Source organism: Ranitomeya imitator, chromosome 2 (genome assembly GCF_032444005.1).
Source record: "Ranitomeya imitator isolate aRanImi1 chromosome 2, aRanImi1.pri, whole genome shotgun sequence".
NCBI lineage: Eukaryota > Metazoa > Chordata > Amphibia > Anura > Dendrobatidae > Ranitomeya > Ranitomeya imitator.
Window position 1 is genome coordinate 193,065,439 of NC_091283.1, and position 24,086 is coordinate 193,089,524.

The following is a 24,086-nucleotide window of genomic DNA, read 5'->3' on the forward strand; positions in this document are numbered from 1 at the left end:
TCACCGGGAATGGTCTTCCAACAATCTTGAAGGAGTTCCCAGAGATGCTTACACTTGTTGGCCCTTTTGCCTTCACTCTGAGGTCCAGCTCACCCCAAACCATCTCGATTGGGTTCAGGTCTGGTGACTGTGGAGGCCAGGTCATCTGGCGTAGCATCCCATCACTCTCCTTCTTGGTCAAATAGCCCTTATACAGTCTGGAGGTGTGTTTGGGGTCATTGTCCTGTTGAAAAATAAATGATTGTCCAACTAAACGCAAACCGGATGGTATAGCATGCCGCTGCAAGATGCTGTGGTAGCCATGCTGGTTCAGTATGCCTTCAAATTTGAATTAATCCCCAACACTATCACCAGGAAAGCACCCCCACACCATCACACCTCCTCCTCCATGCTTCACGGTGGGAACCAGGCATGTAGAGTCCATCCGTTCACCTTTCTGCGTCGCACAAAGACACAGAGGTTGGAACCAAAGATCTCAAATTTGGACTCATCAGACCAAAGCACAGATTTCCACTGGTCTAATGTCCATTCCTTGTGTTCTTTAGCCCAAACAAGTCTCTTCTGCTTGTTGCCTGCCCTTAGCAGTGGTTTCCTAGCAGCTATTTTACCATAAAGACCTGCTGCACAAAATCTCCTCTTAACAGTTGTTGCAGAGATGTGTCTGCTGCTAGAACTCTGTGTGGCATTGACCTGGTCTCTAATCTGAGCTGCTGTTAACCAGTAATTTCTGAGGCTGGTGACTCGGATAAACTTATCCTCAGAAGCAGAGGTGACTCTTGGTCTTCCTTTCCTGGGGCCGTCCTCATGTGAGCCAGTTTCTTTGTAGCGCTTGATGGTTTTTGCCACTGCAGTTGGGGACACTTTCAAAGTTTTCCCAATTTTTCAGACTGTCTGACCTTCATTTCTTAAAGTAATGATAGCCATAATGATGCTTTTTTCTTGCCATAATACAAACTCTAACAGTCTATTCAGTAGGACTATCAGCTGTGTATCCACCAGATTTCTGCTCAACACAACTGATGGTCCCAACCCCATTTATAAGGCAAGAAATCCCACTTATTAAACCTGACAGGGCACACCTGTGAAGTGAAAACCATTCCCGGTGACTACCTCTTGAAGCTCATCAAGGGAATGCCAAGAGTGTGCAAAGCAGTCATCAAAGCAAAATGTGGCTACTTTGAAGAACCTAGAATATAAGACATAATTTCAGTTGTTTCACACTTTTTTGTTAAGTATATAATTCCACATGTGTTAATTCATAGTTTTGATGCCTTCAGTGTGAATTTACAATTTTCATAGTCATGAAAATACAGAAAAATCTTTAACTGAGAAGGTGTGTCCAAACTTTTGGTCTGTACTGTATATATATACAGCATTCTGCTAGTGCTGCACACAGCAGGGAATCCCATCATCTCTGGAGAATGACTACTATTTCCATTGCTTTGGACGCTATGAAGGAGTTAATGCTGCCACCTCTCCCTCCTCCTCCTCTTCTTCAGCCTCCCTGATCCGCGCTGTGCTGAATCCGCTGTGATTGCTCTCACTCACCTCCTCTCTCTCCCTGACAGGTGGACGCGTGTACATAAATCACCCGGAACGAGGAGCCCCCGCCATGTCACCCGCAGCTCGTGTTCTGGGGACTCTCCTTCTGACCCTGCTCTGCAGCCGTAGTCAAGCACTGGACTTACCGAAAGACTGTGAGTACCCGCCGCCCCCAGCACGGCCCCGTCCTGTCTGCACCGCGGATAGGGGCAGCCACAGCCTCAGCAACTTTGCCACAGGCACAACAGCCTCAGCACCATGGCCAGGGGCAGCTACAGCATCAGCTCTGTGGCCAGGGGCAGCCTCAACCTCAGCACCATGGCCAGGGGCAGCTACAGCCTCAGCACCATGGCAAGGGCAGCTACAGCCTCAGCACTGTGGCCAGGGGCAGCTACAACCTCAGCACCATGGCCAGGGGCAGCTACAGCCTCAGCACTGTGGCCAGCGGCAGCTACAACCTCAGCACCGTGGCCAGGGGCAGCTACAACCTCAGCACTGTGGCCAGGGGCAGCTACAACCTCAGCACCATGGCCAGTTACAGCTACAACCTCAGCACCATGGCCAGGGGCAGCCACAGCCTCAGCACCATGGCCACTAGCAGCCACAGCCTCAGCAACACGGCCAGGGGCAGCCACAGCCTCAGTAACACAGTCAGGGGCAGCTACAGCTTCAGCACCATGGCCAGGGGTAGCCACAGCCTCAGTAACACAGTCAGGGGCAGCTACAGCTTCAGCACCATGGCCAGGGGTAGCCACAGCCTCAGCATCGAAGCCAGGGGCAGCAACAGCATCAGCACCGTGGCCAGGGGCAGCTACAACCTCAGCACCATGGCCAGGGGCAGCTACAGCCTCAGCACCACAGCCATTGGCAGCCACAACCTCAGCAACACAGCCAGGGGCAGCCGCAACCTCAGCAACATGGCCAGGGGCAGCCACAACCTCAGCACCATGGCTAGGGGCAGCCACAGCCTCAGTACCACAGCCAGGGGAAGCCATCACCGCAGCACCATGGCCAAGGGCACCACAGCTTCAGCATTGTGGGCAGCCACAGCCTCAGCAACATTGCCATGGGCACCACAGCCCCAGCAATGCGGCCAGGGGCAGCCACAGCCTCAGCAACATTGCCACAGGCACCACAGCCTCAGCATCGTAGCCACGGCACCACAGCCTCAGCACTACGGCCAGGGGAAGCCACAGCCTCAGTACCATGGCCAGGGGCAGCTACAACCTCAGCACCATGGCCATTGGCAGCTACAGCCTCAGCACCGCTGCCATTGGCAGCCACAACCTCAGCACCGTGGCTAGGGGCAGCCACAGCCTCAGCACCGCAGCCAGGGGAAGCCATCACCGCAGCACCGTGACCAGGGGCACCACAGTTTCAGCTATGTGGTCAGGGGCAGCTACAGCCTCAGCAACATTGCCACAGGCACCACAGCCTCAGCAACACTGCCATGGGCACCACAGTCTCAGCATTGTGGCCACAGGCACCACAGGCTCAGCACCACTGCCAGGTGCAACCACAGCCTCAGCACCATGGCCAGGGGCAGCCACAGCCTCAGCACCATGACCAGGGGCAGCCACGACCTCATCACCGCGGCCCGGGGCAGCCACAGCCTCAGCATTGTGGCCAAAGGCAGCCACAGCCTCAGCAACGTGGCCAGGGGCAGCCAAAGCCTCAGAAATATTGCCACGGGCACCACAGCCTCAGCAATGTGGCCATGGGCACCACAGCCTAAGCACCATGGCCAGGGGCAGCCACAGCCTCAGCACCATGGCCAGGGGCAGCCACAGCCTCAGCACCACAGCCAGGGGCAGGCACAGCCTCAGTACCATGACCAGGGGCAGCCACAGCCTCAGCATCATGGCCAGGGGCAGTCACAACCTCTGTACCATGGCCAGGGGCAGCCACTGCCTCAGCACCACAGCCAGGGGCAGCCACAGCCTCAGCACCATGGCCAGGGGCACCACAGCCTCAGCATTGTGGCCAGGGCCAGCATCAGCCTCAGCAACATTGCCATGGGTAACACAGCTTCAGCAACGCGGCCAGGGGCAGCCACAGCCTCAGCACCATGACCAGGGGCATTCACAGCCTCAGCGACGTGGCCCGGGGCAGCCACAGCCTCAGTACCATGACCAGGGGCAACTACAGCCTCAGCACCATGGCCAGTGGCAGCCACAGCCTCAGCACCATGGCCATTGGCAGCTACAGCCTCAGCACCGCTGCCATTGGCAGCCACAACCTCAGCACCGCAGCCAGGGGAAGCCATCACCGCACCACCATGACCACAGTTTCAGCTATGTGGCCAGGGGCAGCTACAGCCTCAGCAACATTGCCACAGGCACCACAGCCTCAGCAACACTGCCATGGGCACCACAGTCTCAGCATTGTGGCCACAGGCACCACAGGCTCAGCACCACTGCCAGGTGCAACCACAGCCTCAGCACCATGGCCAGGGGCAGCCACAGCCTCAGCACCATGACCAGGGGCAGCCACGACCTCATCACCACGGCCCGGGGCAGCCACAGCCTCAGCGTTGTGGCCAAAGGCAGCCACAGCCTCAGCAACGTGGCCAGGGGCAGCCACAGCCTCAGAAATATTGTCACGGGCACCACAGCCTCAGCATTGTGGCCACGGGCACTACAGCCTAAGCACCATGGCCAGGGGCAGCCACAGCCTAAGCACCATGGCCAGGGGCAGCCACAGCCTCAGCACCACAGCCAGGGGCAGGCACAGCCTCAGTACCATGGCCAGGGGCAGCCACAGCCTCAGCACCATGGCCAGGGGCACCACAGCCTCAGCAACATTGCCATGGATAACACAGCTTCAGCAATGCGGCCAGGGGCAGCCACAGCCTCAGAACCATGACCAGGGGCATTCACAGCCTCAGCGACGTGGCCCGGGGCAGCCACAGCCTCTGTACCATGACCAGGGGCAACTCCAGCCTCAGCACCATGGCCAGTGGCAGCCACAGCCTCAGCACCATGGCCAGGGGCAGCCACAGCCTCAGTAACATGGTCAGGGGCAGCTACAGCCTCAGCACCGTGGCCTGGGACAGCCACAGCCTCAGCACCATGGCCAGGGGCAGCCACAGCCTCAGCACCATGCCATTAGCAGCCACAACCTCAGCAACACATCCAGGGGTAGCCACAGCCTCAGCAACATGGCCAGGGGCAGCCACAACCTCAGCACCGTGGCTAGGAGCAGCCACAGCCTCTGCACTGCAGCCAGGGGAAGCCATCACCGCAGCACCATGGCCAGGGGCAGCACAGCCTCAGCATTGTGGCCAGGGGCAGCCACAGCCTCAGCAACAAGGCCACGGGCACCACAGCATCAGCAACGGGGCCGGGGCAGCCGCAGCCTCAGCAACATTGCCATGGGCACCACAGCCTCAACATTTTGGCCACAGCACCACAGCCTCAGCACCACTGCCTGGTGCAGCCACAGCCTCAGCACCATGGCCAGGGGCAGGCACAGCCTCAGCACTATGGCCAGGGGCAGCCACGGCCTCATCACTGCTGCCAGGGGCACCACAGCCTCAGCATTGTGGCTAGGGGCAGCCACAGCCTCAGCAACATTGCCATGAGCACCACAGCCTCAGCATTGTGGCCACAGGCACCACAGCCTCAGCACCACTGCCAGGGGAAGCCACAGCCTCAGCACCATAGCCAGGGGCAGCCACAGCCTCAGCACCATGGCAAGAGGCAGCCACAGCCTCAGCACCATGGCCAGGGGCAGCCATAGCCTCAGTACCATGGCCAGGGGCAGCCACAGCCTCAGCACCACAGCCAGAGGCATCCACAGCCTCAGCACCACAGCCAGGGGCAGCCACAGCCTCAGCACCATGGCCAGGGGCACCACAGCCTCAGCACCATGACCAGGGGCAGCCACAGCCTCAGCGACGTGGCCCGGGGCAGCCACAGCCTCAGCAACGTGGCCAGGGGCAGCCACAGCCTCAACAACGTTGCCACGGGCACCACAGCCTCAGCATTGTGGCCACGGGCATCACAGCCTCAGCACCACAGCCAGGGGCAGTCACAGCCTCAGAACCATGGCCAGGGGCAGCCACAGCCTCAGTACCATGACCAGGGGCAACTACAGCCTCAGCACCATGGCCAGTGGCAGCCACAGCCTCAGCACCATGGCCAGGGGCAGCCACAGCCTCAGTAACATGGTCAGGGGCAGCTACAGCCTCAGCACCGTGGCCTGGGACAGCCACAGCCTCAGCACCATGGCCAGGGGCAGCCACAGCCTCAGCACCATGCCATTAGCAGCCACAACCTCAGCAACACATCCAGGGGTAGCCACAGCTTCAGCAACATGGCCAGGGGCAGCCACAGCCTCAGCACCAGGGCCAGGGGCAGCCACAGCCTCAGCACCACAGCCAGTGGTAGCCACGGCCTCAGCACCATGGCCAGGGGGAGGCTGTGCCACAGGCACAGCTTCAGCATTGTGGCCAGGGGCAGCCACAGCCTCAGCAACATTGCCACGGGTACCACAGACTCAGCAACGCAGCCAGGGGCAGCCATAGCCTCAGTACCATGGCCTGGGGCAGCCTCAGCCTCAGCACCATGGCCAGGGGCAACCACAGCCTCAGTACCATGGCCAGGGGCGCCACAGCCTCAGCACCGCGGCCAGGGGCAGCCACAGCCTCAGCACCATGGCCAGGGGCAGGCACTGCCTCAGCACCACAGCCAGGGGCAACCACAGCCTCAGTACTATGGTCAGGGGCACCATAGCCTTAGCACCGCGGCCAGGGGCAGCCACAGCCTCAGCACCATGGCCAGGGGCAGGCACAGCCTCAACACCACAGCCAAGGGCAACCACAGCCTCAGTACTATGGCCAGGGGCAGCCAGAGTCTCAGCACCATGGCCAGGGGCAGCCACAGCCTCAGGGGCAGCCACAGCCTTAGCACCATGGTCAGGGGCACCACAGCTTCAGCATTGTGGCCAGGGGCAGCAACAGCCTCAGCAACATTGCCACCGGTACCACAGACTCAGCAATGCGGCCAGGGGCAGCCACAGCCTCAGTACCATGGCCAGGGGCAGCCACAGCCTCAGCACCATGGCCAGGGGCAGCCACAGCCTCAGCACCAAGGCCAGGGGCAGGCACAGCCTCAGCACCACAGCCAGGGGCAACCACAGCCTCAGTGCCATGGCCAGGGGCAGCCAGAGTCTCAGCACCATGGCCAGGGGCACCATGGCCAGGGGCAGCCACAGCCTCAGGGGCAGCCACAGCCTCAGCACCATGGTCAGGGGCACCACAGCTTCAGCATTGTGGCCAGGGGCAGCCACAGCCTCAGCAACATTGCCACGGGTACCACAGACTCAGCAACGCGGCCAGGGGCAGCCACAGCCTGAACACCACACCAGCACTTGTGATAAATGGCAGAAGCAGGTGCCACACTTGTCATTAGGTTCTCACAGTCCATAGGGAGAAACTCATTCAATCAGAACAGCAGCTCCGAGATTGCCTGTGCCTTCAATGTATATAGGAATGGAGCAGAGCTGGAAAGGCTGGCGGGATTTAAAGTTTAAAGCAGCCTTAAGCATGAATAAGTAATTACCAACATATAATATCTATCTATCTATCTATCTATCTATCTATCTATCTATCTATCTATTATCTATCTATCATCTATCTATTTATCATCTATCTATCTATCTATCTATCTATCTATCATCGATATATATATATCTATTATCTATATATTATCTATTGATTATCTATTTATCTATCTATTTATCTATCTATTATCTAGCTATTATCTATATATTATCTATCTATCTATTATCTATCTATCTATTATCTATATATTATCTATCTATTTTCTATTTATCTATCTATCTATCTATCTTTCTATTATCTATCTATCTATTATCTATATATTATCTATCTATTTTCTATTTATCTATCTATTATCTATCTATCATCTGTCATCTATCTATCTATCTATCTATCTATTTTCAATTTATCTATCTATATTTCTATCATCTATCTATCTATTATCTATCTATCATCTATCTATTTATCATCTATCTATCTATCTATCTATCTATCTATCATCGATATATATCTATTATCTATATATTATCTATTGATTATCTATTTATCTATCTATTTATCTATCTATCTATTATCTAGCTATTATCTATATATTATCTATCTATCTATTATCTATCTATCTATTATCTATATATTATCTATCTATTTTCTATTTATCTATCTATCTATCTATCTATCTATCTATCTATCTATCTTTCTATTATCTATCTATCTATCTATCTATCTTTCTATTATCTATCTATCTATTATCTATATATTATCTATCTATTTTCTATTTATCTATCTATTATCTATCTATCATCTGTCATCTATCTATCTATCTATCTATTTTCAATTTATCTATCTATATTTCTATCATCTATCTATCTTTCTATTATCTATCATCTATTATCTATCTATCTATTATCTATCTATCTATTATCTATATATTATCTATCTATTTTCTATTTATCTATCTATTATCTATCTTTCTATCTTTCTATTATCTATCTATTATCTATCTATCTATCTATCTATCTATCTATCTATCTATCTATCTATCTATCATCTATCTATTTATCTATCTATTATCTATCTTTCTATTATCTATCTATCTATCTATTATCTATATTTCTATTATCTATTTATCTATCTATCTATCTATCTATCTATCTATCTATCATCTATCTATTTATCTATCTATTATCTATCTTTCTATCTTTCTATTATCTATCTATCTATCTATCTATCTATTATCTATATTTCTATTATCTATCTATCTATCTATCTATCTATCTATCTATCTATCTATCTATCTATTATCTACCTATTATGTATCTATCTATCTATTATCTATCTATCTATCTATCTATCTATCTATCTATCTATATATTATCTATGTATCTATCTATCTATTTTCTATCTATCTATTTATCTATCTATCTATCTATCTATCTATCTATCTATCTATCTATCTTTCTATTATCTATCTATCTATCTATCTATCTATCTATCTATCTATCTATCTATCTATCTTTCTATTATCTATCTATCTATCTATCTATCTATCTATCTATCTATCTATCTATTATCTATGTATTCCTCTCAGTATAGTCACACGTGGTCTGCAGTTCTCGTTCTCCCCTGTATCTCCCACATGTGGTTATTAAATGATGCTCTGTTTTCCCTATCGGTTTTGTCTTTTGCTGAGTTCTCACATATTATTAATATTATGTAGCAGAACATTATTTCCTTCGTGCCTTGGATGGCTGGTGACGTTTGCAGTTTTTGTGCCTTTTTTACCTTTGGCTTTAATGAGGAGAAGCATGTAATACAGGCGTCTTTGTGTGCAGTAATGCGCATTTCTCCATGGAGTGAGGCCCAAGATCCGCACATACTCCTCACATGTCGGATGCCTGGACCAGTCTCCATGGTTAGACATGCTCGGGTCACCGCCGTGACTCCCAGCCATTCATGTGTTAACCCTGCCTTTCTTGGCCTTGGTAATCTCAATCATTCCTTTGAAGCACAGCCTTAATGGACGCCGCTGAGAAATCGCACAGTGACCTATGTTGGCCACTGGTCTTGTAGGGGCTTTAGTTGCCATTAGTCCTGGAGATTTGAGGGGACAAATGTGTGCCAGTCTCTCCGCCAGTCATCATTTATCACCCACCACGGCCATGATGGACTTCAGTTGGGCTAACAATCTGCATTAAGTGTCTAAATAGTCAGGAATGAGTGCTGTGAACATGTGCAGCCCCTCTGCCCACCAGGACCCATGTCCATCTATTGCCTCTTTCAATTAAATCCCTGGTGACAGGAGTTGTCCAAAAATGTTGTGACTTCTTAAATGATGAATATGCGGTGCTGAATTTGCAATTTGTCACAAGTACGCGTCATGGCTTGTTTTACATAGGACTGCAGAAAACTCACATCATCAGTCAAAAAGTGTAGAAAATCTGTTAGGATTGGAATGAATCCTGCACGACCGGACTTTCGAATACATAATTAATGTGTCGGGACAATAGTAGCAGGGATCTCACAAAGTGTTCTGCATGTGGTGCCTGTGATTTTGCATAGGACTGCATGTTATTAAAGCAACAGTAATGCAGCCCTAGAAAAAAAAAAACCAGTGTCTCTGGCGCCGTGTGATCGTGGCAGCTCCGCAGTTTACAATCTGTCAAGCACATTAGTAATAACCATAAAGTAAGACATCAGACGACGGGAGCCTGAAATGTGGAGATTACGAGACGTCTGCGGGATGAAAGGACGGACAAGGGGGCGGCTAAATCCACTCTTTGAAAATCTTATTAGGGGCTTGCAATCTTTTTTCTTTTCTTATTTTGTTCTCCAGCACAAAAGATGCGGCATGTTCCTGGTTTCCTGGCGGTCCGCAAATTGTCCCAATTGGTTTCCCATAGGGTTGGAATAGAAAAGATCCAAGGTGACTTTGAAAGCGGAGATTATCAAGCGTGAAGACACCGGCGCGTGTAGATGTAGCAGAGTGCTAGGTGTGCATGAAGTCCCATGTAAAATCAGAAAAGTCGCATTCTTCCATAGCCATATATGGTCCAAGTCGGTAATCTGTGGCCTCCAACACAGAGCCCTTTAATCGTCCACCTACTTACTGGCATCCTCAGCGCCTCTTCTGTCAACATCCGCGGTCTGGAGCGACATTGTTGTTCTGGCCTCACGTACACATGGGTCTAATAATCAGAAGAGACTGCCGATCAGTGGTTGTTTAATCCTGTGTCTGGACAGGTCCACAAAACGATCCTTTTGTGCACATAGAATATCAGTCCTCTCGGCAGCACATGTGCTGCCGAGAACGATGACTGATGATTTTATTAAGCAAGGTTAAACATCATTTCATAAGACAAGTGAGCATTTTGCTTATTCCTTGGCTGATTGGCAGCCTGATTACACTGCCCAATTATATGGAAACCGCTATTAGGATCGCTTACAATGTGATGATGTCATTGATTATTTGCAGTCCTATGTAAAATGACCCATAACGCATTTATTATGACACAATCAATTGAGCCAAATGGAAAACTCAACTCCATACCTCCATAATTAAATATCACATAGTCTTTACTACAACCTTGATCACCAGGAACTGAGGCATAGTGGATGCAGAAGAAAGAGTTGGGCATGGTCCCTGGTGGGCAGAGGGACAAATGATGCAGGAGGAGACGAAGAAGTAGTCTTCATATGTTCATAGCAAATGCTTATCCAGGTTATTAAACCAACCGATATGTATTAGGGCTGACGTGGTTGATAAGTGGTCCATGATCTTTAAGCTCAGGACTCAGGCCAATCTCAGTGCATTCACCGGGTTCTCAGTTCAGACCAAACCAGGGTGATCGATATGGGTTTGTTGTCATCTACCTAAGGGTTTCCTAAGAATGCTGCAATTAAAGGGAATCTGTCAGCACAGAACAACTGTTCAAACCAAGCGTGGTGCACTCTCGGTGTGGCCAAAGTGCACCCTCGATGTGGCCAAAGTGCACCCTCCATGTGGCCAAAGTGCACCCCCGATGTGGCCAACGTGCACCCTCAATGTGGCCAAAGTGCACCCTCAATGCGGCCAAAGTGCACCCTCAGTGTGGCCAAAGTGCACCCTCGGTGTGGCCAAAGTGCACCCTCGGTGTGGCCAAAGTGCACCCTCGGTGTGGCCAAAGTGCACCCTCGGTGTGGCCAAAGTGCACCCTCAATGTGGCCAAAGTGCACCCTCAATGTGGCCAAAGTGCACCCTCAGTGTGGCCAAAGTGCACCCTCAGTGTGGCCAAAGTGCACCCTCGGTGTGGCCAAAGTGCACCCTCGGTGTGGCCAAAGTGCACCCTCGGTGTGGCCAAAGTGCACCCTCGGTGTGGCCAAAGTGCACCCTCGGTGTGGCCAAAGTGCACCCTCGGTGTGGCCAAAGTGCACCCTCGATGTGGCCAAAGTGCACCCTCAATGTGGCCAAAGTGCACCCTCAATGTGGCCAAAGTGCACCCTTGGTGTGGACAAACAGTTCACTGCACCTTCCCACCTTCTTGTTTTTCATGCATCTCCCCTTTCTATGGCTCCTGAAAAGCCAAAGCTGTCAATCAAAGAAGACACCGAAGGAGATAGATACAAAACAAGTAGGTGGTACGGTGCACTGAGCTGCTCGGCCACGTCATGGAGACCACGGCCACGTCACCGAGCGCCTGTGCTATGTTTGAACAGTCATTTTGTGACGACAGACACCAGGATTAGAAGAATAAGCCTACTTTTCTCCAAAAGAAAGGGTCATGTGTGGCATCTCAGCTCTGCTCTGTTGAGGCACCTACAGTACCTGACACAACCTCTGGACTGGTGTGGCCATGTTTTTGAAGGAAAGTGGCCATGATTTCGTAATCGTAGACAACTTCTTTGTAACGTTTGTCTCATTAGCACAACTCCAGTCATTATGCCGCCTATGGACATAATAATTTTTATAAATGGGGTCTCCTTCTACACAGAATAGAGAGCCCCACTATTCTTTCCTTGCCCAGTATCTTTTACCTTACCATTACTTTGGTCCATGAGAAGGCTTTATTCCTGGGCGAGGGAGGCAATGTCAGTAGATGTCATGGAGCCTCACCTGGTGAGCGTTCTGTAGCAGATACACAGACGCAGGGACCGGAACAGACATTTCATCTCTTATTAAATCTCCACTTCAACCTCCAGTGAGAAATCTTATAAGTGCTGATGGCAACATCTTCAATAAATCCTAAGTGACAAGCCCGAGGCGGAGAGGCTTCATTCTTCCGAGGAGCCAGGGTAATGGTGACACCTCCTGCTTCTGACAACATCTTAACCTGACTCTCGTACCCGTCACCTCACCAGGTCAGGGCTGTTTTTTCTGCTGTAGGACGGTATTATGCCACTTTGTGTTATATGGACCAGCCCTTCACAAATAATGACTTACAAATCGTTTATTCTAGGAGTCCAGTCGTTTCTGATGAAGGCCCCTTCTATTTACTGATCTTGTGCATTCTATATTCTGATCCTACCGGTTCAGTAAGAAAAAACAAGATCACCGGTAAACGCTGAATGTGAACCCTAGAAGGCTTCCCGAAAAGTTCCAACATATTAAAACATGTGTTTTGGAATATACATTGAGGGCCAATACTTAGGCTAGTCCATTAATGGCTGACCAGTGAAGCTCTTGGGGTCCCATTACTGTGAACACTTCTTTTCCGATAATCTTGCCGTGTAAACAGGCTGCTGATGAACGAGTACAATGGTCTTTTGTCAGGTGAAATGATTGGCAAGTTTGTTCTTTTAAAGATTGTTCTCAGCAGCACATCTTGTGCTGCCGAGAAAAATGGCAGTCTATGTGCACAGAACAAACTATTACTGATTGTTTTGTGCTCATGGGGTGGGTAGACTTCCTGTCTAATGAGGCTATTGAGTGACTGCCAATCGGCGGTCATTCAATGGCACCATCGGCTAGTGTAAATGAGCCTTTACCCTCAGGACCCTGACTGACTACCCAAGGGCAACATAAAATGCTTATGGATCACCACCATGGCTCTTATATGGTATATCTGGGCCTCTGCCGGGGCTCTCCTTGATACTTCAGGTCAGAACCACTCATTATACTGATGTTTTTGTGCCCCATATCTTTGATAGTCCAACATTCCGACCGATCACATGTAGGCCATAATGTTTAGCTTTGGAAAACCTTAAGAAACCAAATTATGGATTGTGACGGGGTGTACGGCAGAGCAAGAAGGGACAACAGGCCGAGGGATGATTCCACAGATTTATTATCAAGAACGCTGGAACAACACATGCAGGTAGATCTACAGAGTCCACAATTAGTCCAATGGAACAGGTTCGGGGGCACCTCCCGATAATCCTTGTGCCAGGTAACAAAGCAATAGTCCACACGAGTCCAAGGGATCCCAAAACAATCTCACGAACGACGAGATATGTCCTCAGCTCAAGTCTCACCCCGTTCGCTTCCACAGTTCCAGATGGGCGTGGGGTCTTGCCTCAGCTAAGAATCCCCACTCCTTCTCCTTCAAGGATCAACTCACATCTGATCTCAAAATAAGAATGGATTGTCTGAGCTCCTGGGATCCGCCCATGAAGGGGGGTAGGGGTCACACCTTCTATTCAATGGTTGGGTCCACCAGAAGATTCTAGACTGGTGGGCTCCACGTAGTCTATGTAGTATGTACATTTGACTAGCCACCTGCTGTGAGGAAGAATGGCTATTCCTCCACTAGTGATGTTGACAAAGCTTAATTACATTATAGCTTAGGGCTGCAAGTATTGGGGGAAGGAGACATATTGTTACAAGTGAACTCCCAGCACAAGAAAATACATAAATTACAGCTAATAGAAACCAGAGAACAGTTACATACATCAAATGGCATATTATTCAAATACAGGACAGGGCAAAAGTACATATCATGACAATCGATGTAGTTTATTGGATTAACCCCAAAGCTAACTCCATATCAAACTTGAGTCCCACCACAATAACAATTGAGAGACGCTAAAATATTAGTGGTGTTCATGTTGGCCGAAGGTGGTGGCATGATTGAGGTGTGCCTTGGCTAAAACCTCCAACAAATTGGGTTGGTGTGACTTCTGTCTGTGGTTCTGGCAAGAGAGCTTTAACAAGGCATTCTTTATAAGGGCAGATAGAGTCACTTTGGCCTCCATTCCGACAACATCCATTTTTTTAGGTGGCACAAAAGCATGATAAGCCTTGCGTTTGTGTCCACCTAAAAATATGGACACAGCTGGACAGGAGGTCAAATGAAGTCCATTGTTACTCTGACTGCTACATTATAGTGAATGACTATTGGGGGGGGGGGGTCCATCTGAAACCCTTTTTTGGGGGGCTTTAGATAGAAACTCCAATGCATATGGTCAACATTGAGTAGAGTATAAATGTGAACTGAGTGTTAAGGAAGTGTTTCCATCTGAAGTATTTATGGCAAAGTCACAAGATCTGGCATAAATATCAAGGAGCTGAGGGTCTCGTCTCTGGGAATTTCACCTAGGACTGAATCAGGATCTCCGGCAGCTGTAGTTGTAGGAACGTTAATTAAGAAAAAAATCATCTACTCATGCTATGAATTTGATAGGGAAAGCAAGTAATGTGGCAAAGCATTTCCTACAAGGACTTCTTTCTCGCAATTGGTAGATAAGTCCCCCAAAATATCATTCATATATGGCATATCCTAATTTTTTATGTCTGTCACCATCTAATATGGCGGGCTATCGCTCTCTTTCCTCGATATCCATCAAGCACAATTAGATTCCTACTAAATTGAATCATTTGCATTCGTGCGTCGCCTCCATCTTTACATTTTTTTTTTAAGTGCTGTACCCTATATTCTGCCAAGGTCATAAAAACGCGTCAAGGACGCCACCACTGTTATTTCCAAGAGCTCCGACTTGCCCTAGTTTTAGCTGGAAGCAAGCTGACTGTGACTGGAGACAGTGAGTAATTCCCGAGACTTGCCAGTTGTGAGCTCCCCGCGCCGTCTACAATCCTCCTGTTATGTCTCGCTAATTGTTTTGCTACATGAAGAGCGCGCGCAGCTTTAAGGTTTGGTCTTTCGGGTACAGGAAAAAATAAGAAACTACTAAGAATGTATAATCTAGGGATTTTAAAGCCATGACTGTTATTAGAGTCTTTATATTGTATTCATTACTGTGAAAAAAGTGTCTGCTCCCCTCTCACCCCCGCGTTTAGATGACCCTTTTAGTTTATACTCAAGTGTTAATATAAAATCCAAACACTGTATGATTACGAATGCTTTTTTGAACACATTTATCCAACAAAGATATCAAGTTAAATAAGTGTTATGTAAATTTAAAGGGATTTTTTTGCTGGATTTTGTAATATAAACTGAGGACCACATCCAATTGCTGCTGCTCCACTGATTCTGGAACAGTTTTTCTTTCTCTTCTGTTCCCATCCATTCCAAAGTTATAAGCCCCGGTAATAATTATGTAAATTTTCCCTCCAGCTACTTGCTGGTCTACCAAAATGTTTTGTCTGTGGGCGTGGCTGTGTTTTGATTGGCTAGCATCATAGGAGAAAGTGGAAATGCCCCCAGAGAAGTCCTGTGGTGTACGCCCAGTTGTTTGACGGGAAAATAATGCACCTTTGTAGGTTCGTAACTTTGGAACGGAGGGGCACAGAAGAAAAAAAAACTGTTCCAGAATCAGTGGAAATGCGACAATTTAATTTTTTTTTTCACCACTTAAATAAAAAAGAACCCCGACATGTTTGGTGTCTGTGAACTCATAATGACCTGGAGAATCATAAAGGCAGGTCAGGTTTAGAATTTAGTGAACATGGTAAAAAAAAAAAAAAAAACAATTGTGGAATTGGATTTTTTTTTCTCCGTTTTTTGATACACTATATGGTAAAATCAATGGTGTTGATCAAAAGTACAACTCATCTTGCAGAAAAACAAACCCTCACATGGCCATGTTGATGGAAAAATAAAAAGTTATGGCTCTGGGAAGAAGGGGAGCGAAAAACAAAACGCAAAAATGGGAAAACCCCAAGGTCGAGAAAGGGTTAAATGAAAAATCCAGGGTAAGGTGCTCTTTAAATTGGCTTGAAACAGCTGGAGGAGCCGCAGATTGGAAAGCACTGCCGTATAGCATGATATTTTACCATATAACACCATCAGAAGTAAGGCGATAAGCAGGGGTGGCATCAGTGAACGCAGGCAAATTTCAGAGTTCACTGTGCCTGAAGGCCAACTTAGCCCAGATTTCCATTAGCGACATCCGCGGGACTTCTACAACCCTACTATCAACCCAAAAATTAAAAAGTTGTAGCTCTTGGAACGCAAGGAGGAAATATTGAAAGTGAAGCTAAAGATCTAGCCAATGAACTAGGAACTGAAAGCTACCTAAGATATTCTGTACAAGCTATACCGGCGTACATTGCCCGAACCCCCAAAATTCAGACTAAATATCTCTGCTTCAGCCTGTGAGCTGCATCGATTATCATCTGAGGAAGCTTCTCTGTGATATCATGTTGTGTAGTCATTTGGCTAAACCTCGGAATATGCATTCATGGCCAAGTCTGAAAAACCTGGCAATGATCCATTGGGCCAAATGACAGAATTGGCCCATGTTGATGGAATTACTTCTACGTAAAATTACCAGCGGCAAATTACTACAATGCATCAAAATCCAATGACATTGATTTTCATTGCGATGAACTTCAAGAAGGACACAGTTTGGAGCCAAATCTGTAATCCTCTTGGAATAAATCTGGTAAAGCATATGGGATCGTTATTAGCCATTTGGCTACGGATTTAAGGTTTTTAGGACGTAACATGTGTGAAGTGTAAATCTGTAGAGTATGATTAGATGGGTGAGAAATCACTTTTTTACTTGACCCAATTTTATTGAAAAGATTCCTCGAGGGCATGTACATAACTCCCAGTATGTAGAAGACAAGATATGAATTAGATGAATTAGTCTTCTGTAATTTGGTCAAAAAAGTGGGAACTTGGAGGCCATGGCTACGTTTTGTTTGTGAGGAGTCAGCGTTAGATTACAATTGGATCTTGTGTATGAAAATTTTAGTCTTTGGTCCAATTTGATTGAAAAGGTTCCTCAGGGGTAGGTACATAACTCAGTTATTTGAACACAAAATATGGATAAGATACTTTTTTGTTCCATTTACTCCAACAGGTGGGGTCTTGGAGACCATGACTATGTTGTGAGGTGGTCATGTCGAGGGATGTCCATGGAATATTATTGTACATTTGTCATCGAATTTATGTTACTTATGATGCTACATGTGTGGAGTGTAGATCTAGAGAATATGGTTAAGTGGGTGTGAATGCATTATCACTTGGCCCAATTTCATTGAAAAGGTTCCACAGGGGCAAAAAACTAACTCTCAGTTACTAGGATGCAAGATATGGATACAATACCATCTTTTTCCATTCGGTCCAAGAGGTTAGCTTTTGGAAACCATTGCTATATTTCTGAGGAGTTCACGTTGAGGGATCTCCATGGATTGTCATTAGCAATTTGGCACCAGATATAAGATTTTTAGGATGTGTGGACCATAGAACTGGAGAGGTGGTGAGCAGGAAAAAGTAAATTTCATTGAAAAAGTTCCTCAGGGGCGGTATATAAAAATCTCAATTATTTGAGCACAACACATGGATGAGATACGGTCTTCTTCCATTTGGTCTAAGATGTTGGTTTTTGGAAACCATTGCTATGTTTGTGAGGAGTTCATGTTAAGGGACGTCCATGGATTGTTATTAGCCATTTGGTATTAGATTTAAGTTTTTTAGGATGCTACATGTGTGGAGTGCAGAACTAAAGAGTACAATTAGATTGGTGGGAAAGCATTAGTTTGTGACCAAATTTAATTGAAAAGGTTCCTAGGGGAAAGTTACATAATCTGAGCTACTAAAACACAAGACATGGATAAGATACTATCTTCTCTCATTTGGTCCAAGATGTGAAATCTTGGTTATGGTGTGTAGAAAAATGTTAGTCTTTGACTCAATTCAATTCAAAAGGTTCCTCAGGGGCAGGCACATAACTCTAATTTACTAGAATACAAGGTATGGATATGATACTGTCTTCTCCCATTAGATCCAAGCGGTGGGATCTTGAAGACCATGGCTGTGTATGTGAGGAGTTCATGTTAAGGGATGTTAGTCTTTGACTCAATTTAATTGAAAAGGTTCCTCAGGGGCAGGCACATAACTCTAATTTACTAGAATACAAGGTATGGATATGATACTGTTTTCTCTCATTAGATCCAAGCGGTGGGATCTTGGAGACCATGGCTGTGCATGTGAGGAGTTCATGTTAAGGGATGTTAGTCTTTGACTCAATTTAATTGAAAAGGTTCCTCAGGGGCAGGCACATAACTCTAATTTACTAGAATACAAGGTATGGATATGACACTGTCTTCTCCCATTAGATCCAAGCGGTGGGATCTAGGAGACCATGGCTGTGTATGTGAGGAGTTCATGTTGAGGATGAAGATATCTACGTAGAAGCCATGTAAAGTGTCTGAGCAGCCACACATCACAGCCGTGATATATTGTTGAGCAGGGCGCTCTACTTCCCTGGACATGAACTTCTATAACGAGACCTATGTTTGGAGCACAATTATCGCATTTCTATAATCCTCCTTTAGATCACTGAAGATTTCCATCAGTATTGCCATAGCATTGTCATAGAAACCCTAATTACTGAATTAAAATCTTCCGAAAATAATTCTGCTTCTCTCCGAGCTTTATGTTGCACGCCGATGAGCGAGTTAATAATATGGCTGCCAATAATAAGCTGCCAATCCCTCCTAGGCATTATGGCTTTGGGTTTGGATTTACTAATCTCGTTCCTCTGCATTACTACTAAAGATCGGTATAAATCACCGGATATTCGGTATCGGCCTGACGATGGGATCCATAACCTCGCCTTGCACTAATGCTGGTTAAGGTGGTCCCCCCTGGAGAGGATCAGGTCACTGTATCATATATCCTTTGTCTTAAAGCTGCCTGGACATTCTTCATGTAAGGAGGTAGAACTGGCTGTGCATCCTCCATACAAGCAGATACGTCTCATTATATTCTTATTATTACTTGTTACTTCTTATTTATTCCGGTACTGAATTACCATATATTATATTCAGCGGTACGCAGCACGATTAGGCAAGATGTACATTATGATTAATTTGATTATAATTATTTAAAGGTGAAACGCGTTGTAATAACCTTTTATAATGTGTCTGCATGGAAGGTGCTTGTATTTGTCAGCATTATAGATAGCCATAATTACACATCAGGTCACAGAAACTGCTGGTTAAAAAAAATAGTTACTCATTATAGACCCACCTTATGATTTCTTACAGGGGTATTCCAGCTTTTATTTACAAGTAAACTAATATATATATATATATATATATATATATATATTTCAAATAGGGAACCATGTAGCAACTAATCCCAATACAGCTTCCATTTTTCTAAGATCAAAAGTGTCCAGTTTTTCCTCTTATTTTGTTTCCACCGTTCCCCTGAGCATTCTGCTTTTTGTTTTTTCGAAATCCGCCATACGGTTCTAGAGATATGGGCTTTTTTAATTCTTGTTATTTTTTTATGGTCCTTTCCAAAGGGGCGTGACTCACAGGGAAATTATGCAAAGCAGTGCAAAGACACGCCCCCGAGGATCGACTGAGCATCAATCAAGCACTAAATAAAAATGCTTATATCTTTGGAACCGTATGGCGGATTTATAAAAAAACAACAACAGAATACTCAGGGAAGAGGCGGGAATAAAATAAAAACAAAAACTGAAAAACTGGACACTTCCTTTTAAAGAACACAAACAACTTTGTAATTGAGTTTTTTTTTTCCTCTTTTTTTAATTTTTCTCTTTACGTCGCCATACTAGGGCTTATTTTTATTTGCAGGGTGAGTTGTAGTTTTAAATGACACCATTCTGTACAATTTACTGGTAAATGGGGAAAACATTTCCAAATGCGGGGAAATGGTGGAAAAAATTGAATTTTTTTTTGTTTAGTAAAAATAACTTTGTGATGTGATTCCCCCGGTCAGTATAATTATGCCGATAACATAACATAACATTTTTATTTTTTTTGTTGATGGACCTTTTTGAAGGCATCGCTTTTTGATGCATTTTTTAGGGATGGAGAGGTGCCAAGGCTGAAAAATGGCAATTCCGATGGTTTGTTTCTTTTTTCTTTATATCGTTTACCCTATGGGTTAAATAACTCTCTAAATACTATGAAATACTTCAGCGCAGCGGAGGGACGATAGGTGCCGGAACAGGCGCCCCATTCAGCCAGAGATTAACAGTGGCTGTTAGGTTGTTAAATGTGAGCAATCAGAGCAATTAACATCTTCCTTAAATGTGGGCTTTTTTTGGGCCTCTTCCTTTAATATGATGAATTAAAACCAACATTTAGGGTCAATATAGATAGTAATACTCATCCCATAAAAGTTAACGTGTCCTATATCTGTGTGATTGATTGAAAAGAGTTACAAACTCTCCCGTCAGATCATCAGAATGAGCTCGCTGATGGATTCTCAGTTAACTCATTCTACAGCCAACAAAAGACAGTGCAAAACAAAGGCTGTAGCAGGCAAATAGGGCAAAATGTTTAATGAAACCCAATTGCAAAGTGATGTGCCTGCTAAAGAGACTAAACGCAATAGCAGAACTATGAGTACAGCTCTGAAGAGGCACAAATTAACGGAGCCTTTTATTATAGGGTTATGTCTCTTCCCCATTTTAATGGTGTAATTAATGTTGTCTCAGGATTGGCAGCCCATACAGTAATAAATGATAGCCTCTCTGCCTGATCGCAATGGCATCATTAGCGGGCATAATACACGTCTCTTTCATCTAAGTCTTCCTTTTCCCTCCCTGCTCATTTGCAATTTACAACTCTTAGTCATTCTTTTTTATGTTTAATACTGGAATATAAAAAAAAAAGATAATGCACTTGATGAATGGCTAATTAGCACCAACCAAATATGTGCAGCCACAGGGCGCGCTGTCTGCATGGATCAGCGGTGATCCCATACTTTTCAGGAATATGCTGGAACTCCTTTTTTTCAGTGGAAGCTGTATGCAGAGAGCGCCCCTAGTGGGGGAATGCAGAATTTCAACTTGATGAGAAGCAGCTTAGCTCTTTACTTATTTCATTCCTGATATATAGCGCCATCATTTTCTGTAGCGCTGTACAGGTATTATTATCTCTGTCCCCATTGGGGCTCACAATCTAGATTCTCTATCAGTATGTCTTTGGAGTGTGGGAGGAAAAAGAACCCGGAGGAAACCCACGCAAACACAGGGAGAACATACACACGCCTTGCAGATGTTGTCCTTGATGGGATGAGAACCCAGGATTTCATTGCTGCAAACAACACCAAGCTGACCACTGAGCCACTACGGTGCCCAATAACTGAGCAACAGTGCTAACCATTAATCCACTGTGCTGCCTAACAGTGCTGCCCACTGAACATCTGTGCAGCCCAACAACTGAGCAACAGTGATGCCCACTGAGCCTCCATGCTGACCAACAACTGAGCAGCAGTGCTAACCATTTAACCACTGTGCTGCTGCCCAATAGTGCTGACCACTGAGCCATCGTGTTACCCAACAACTGACCAACAGCACTAACCTAATGAGCAAGACCAACAGCAACCCTAGTGCAAGACCACAAGTAAGGCCGGGGTCACACTTCTGAGTGCAATGCAAGAAACTCGAACAAGTCTCTCGCATCAATGCCGGCACTCGGGACCGCAGCGTGCGGCTGCATAGGGAACTGATGTAAGAGACACGTGTGAGTTTCTCGCATTGCACATGCTAGAGTGACCCCGGCCTAACAGTGTGTGGTCATCACCCGAAAACTACAGATTCTCACGTCCTCCTAACACAGATCCAAATTCTTCATGAAATTCAATGTCATGAATCGATTCCCTTGTCTCTACCATGACATGTCAGTATTATAATGAGGTGCCAGCAAGATAATGAGGGGTCAGCGATATCGAATGAAGGGCCCCCTAGGATCATTGTTTTGGGGTCCCTTTCTTATGTGCACCTAACAGTAAAGTAACCCATCTTTTTCACCTTTTGCACATGTGCTCATTATACTGTATCCATGTACTGCTTAGGTCATTATGCTGTATCCATGTATTGCTTAGGTCATTATGCTGTATCCATGTACTGCTTAGGTCATTATGCTGTATCCATGTACTGCTTAGGTCATTTTTCTGTATCCGTGTACTGCTTAGGCCATTTTACTGTATTTGTATGCTGCCTAGGTCATTATTCTGTATCCGTGTACTGCTTAGGTCATTATTCTGTATCTGTTTGCTGCTTAGGTCATTATTCTCTATCCGTGTACTGCTTAGGTCATTATTCTCTATCCGTGTACTGCTTAGGTCATTTTACTGTATCCGTGTACTGCTTAGGTCATTATACTGTATCCGTGTACTGCTTAGGTCATTATACTGTATCTGTGTGCTGCTAAGGTCATTATTCTGTATCCGTGTACTGCTTAGGTCATTATTCTGTATCCGTGTACTGCTTAGGTCATTATTCTGTATCCGTGTACTGCTTAGGTCATTATTCTGTGTCCGTGTACTGCTTAGGTCATTATTCTGTATCCATGTACTGCTTAGGTCATTATTCTGTACCTGTGTACTGCTTAGGTCATTATACTGTATCCGTGTACTGCTTAGGTCATTATTCTGTATCTGTGTGCTGCTTAGGTCATTATTCTGTATCCGTGTACTGCTTAGGTCATTATTCTGTATCCGTGTACTGCTTAGGTCATTATACTGTATCCGTGTGCTGCTTAGGTCATTATTCTCTATCCGTGTACTGCTTAGGTCATTATTCTGTATCCGTGTACTGCTTAGGTCATTATACTGTATGCGTGTACTGCTTAGGTCATTATACTGTATCCGTGTACTGCTTAGGTCATTATACTGTATCCGTGTGCTGCTTAGGTCATTATTCTCTATCCGTGTGCTGCTTAGGTCATTATTCTGTATCCGTGTACTGCTTAGGTCATTATACTGTATGCGTGTACTGCTTAGGTCATTATACTGTATCCGTGTACTGCTTAGGTCATTATACTGTATCCGTGTGCTGCTTAGGTCATTATTCTCTATCCGTGTACTGCTTAGGTCATTATTCTGTATCCGTGTACTGCTTAGGTCATTATACTGTATGCGTGTACTGCTTAGGTCATTATACTGTATCCGTGTACTGCTTAGGTCATTATACTGTATCCATGTACTGCTTATATACATGTCCGCTTGTTCCGCTTGCACTAACTGTATCCAGTCTCTGCGATCTCTGGTAACTGTGCTTTCTCTTCCTTTCTTCTTTCCTTCATTTTGCTTGTGCTAAATGGAACCTGCAGATGAATTTCCAGCAAGTAAGTTCCCATTTTCTGCACACTGAGTAGACGCTTGTGCATATGAAATTTACATTGCCAGCTTTAACCCTCTACCCCCCAACTCATAGGGTTCCATTATTAGAATTAAAACCTGAGTTTTGCCAGATTAATTAATTTGTACGTGGATGTGCTGCAATACCGGACACAGCCTGTGGACAAGAGGGGCACTGTTTTTGGAAAACATAAAATAACAGACCCTTTTTCCAAATTTAAGGCATTTTAGATATAAAAAATGTAAATAAAGAACTAAAATTGAGCCTGGGTTATGCATCCTCCCTCCTCATTTAGAGAAACCACACCCAGAGCATGCCAGGTAAATTTGGGCAAATAAAATGGTCCGTGGGGCTATTGCAAGCCACGGGTGGGATGTTATCCAAGGGGGACACCTGTCTTCTTACAAGCTGCACTCTTATTACCAGGAATGGAAATTGTTTCACTAAATTGTAAAATATTGATACAATTCTTCCTTATCTTTCCTTATTGTCCAAGGCGAGAGGTGAAAGATGACGTTTGGGGAAAAAAATA

At 46.1% G+C, this 24,086-nt stretch overlaps 1 protein-coding gene across 3 annotated transcripts in view; it reads left to right on the plus strand.

Annotated features, from left to right (window-relative positions):
* Positions 1–24,086, plus strand: part of L1CAM (L1 cell adhesion molecule) — a 239,759-nt gene that overhangs the window by 151,639 nt on the left and 64,034 nt on the right. For 2 of the 3 annotated variants that reach the window (XM_069748430.1, XM_069748432.1), the window contains exon 2: positions 1,569–1,697. In XM_069748430.1, coding sequence (XP_069604531.1) covers positions 1,569–1,697 — 129 coding nt within the window. Of the gene's footprint in view, positions 1–1,568; positions 1,698–23,525; positions 23,541–24,086 lie in introns of all 3 variants that reach the window. The other variant, XM_069748431.1, reaches the window with a different exon arrangement.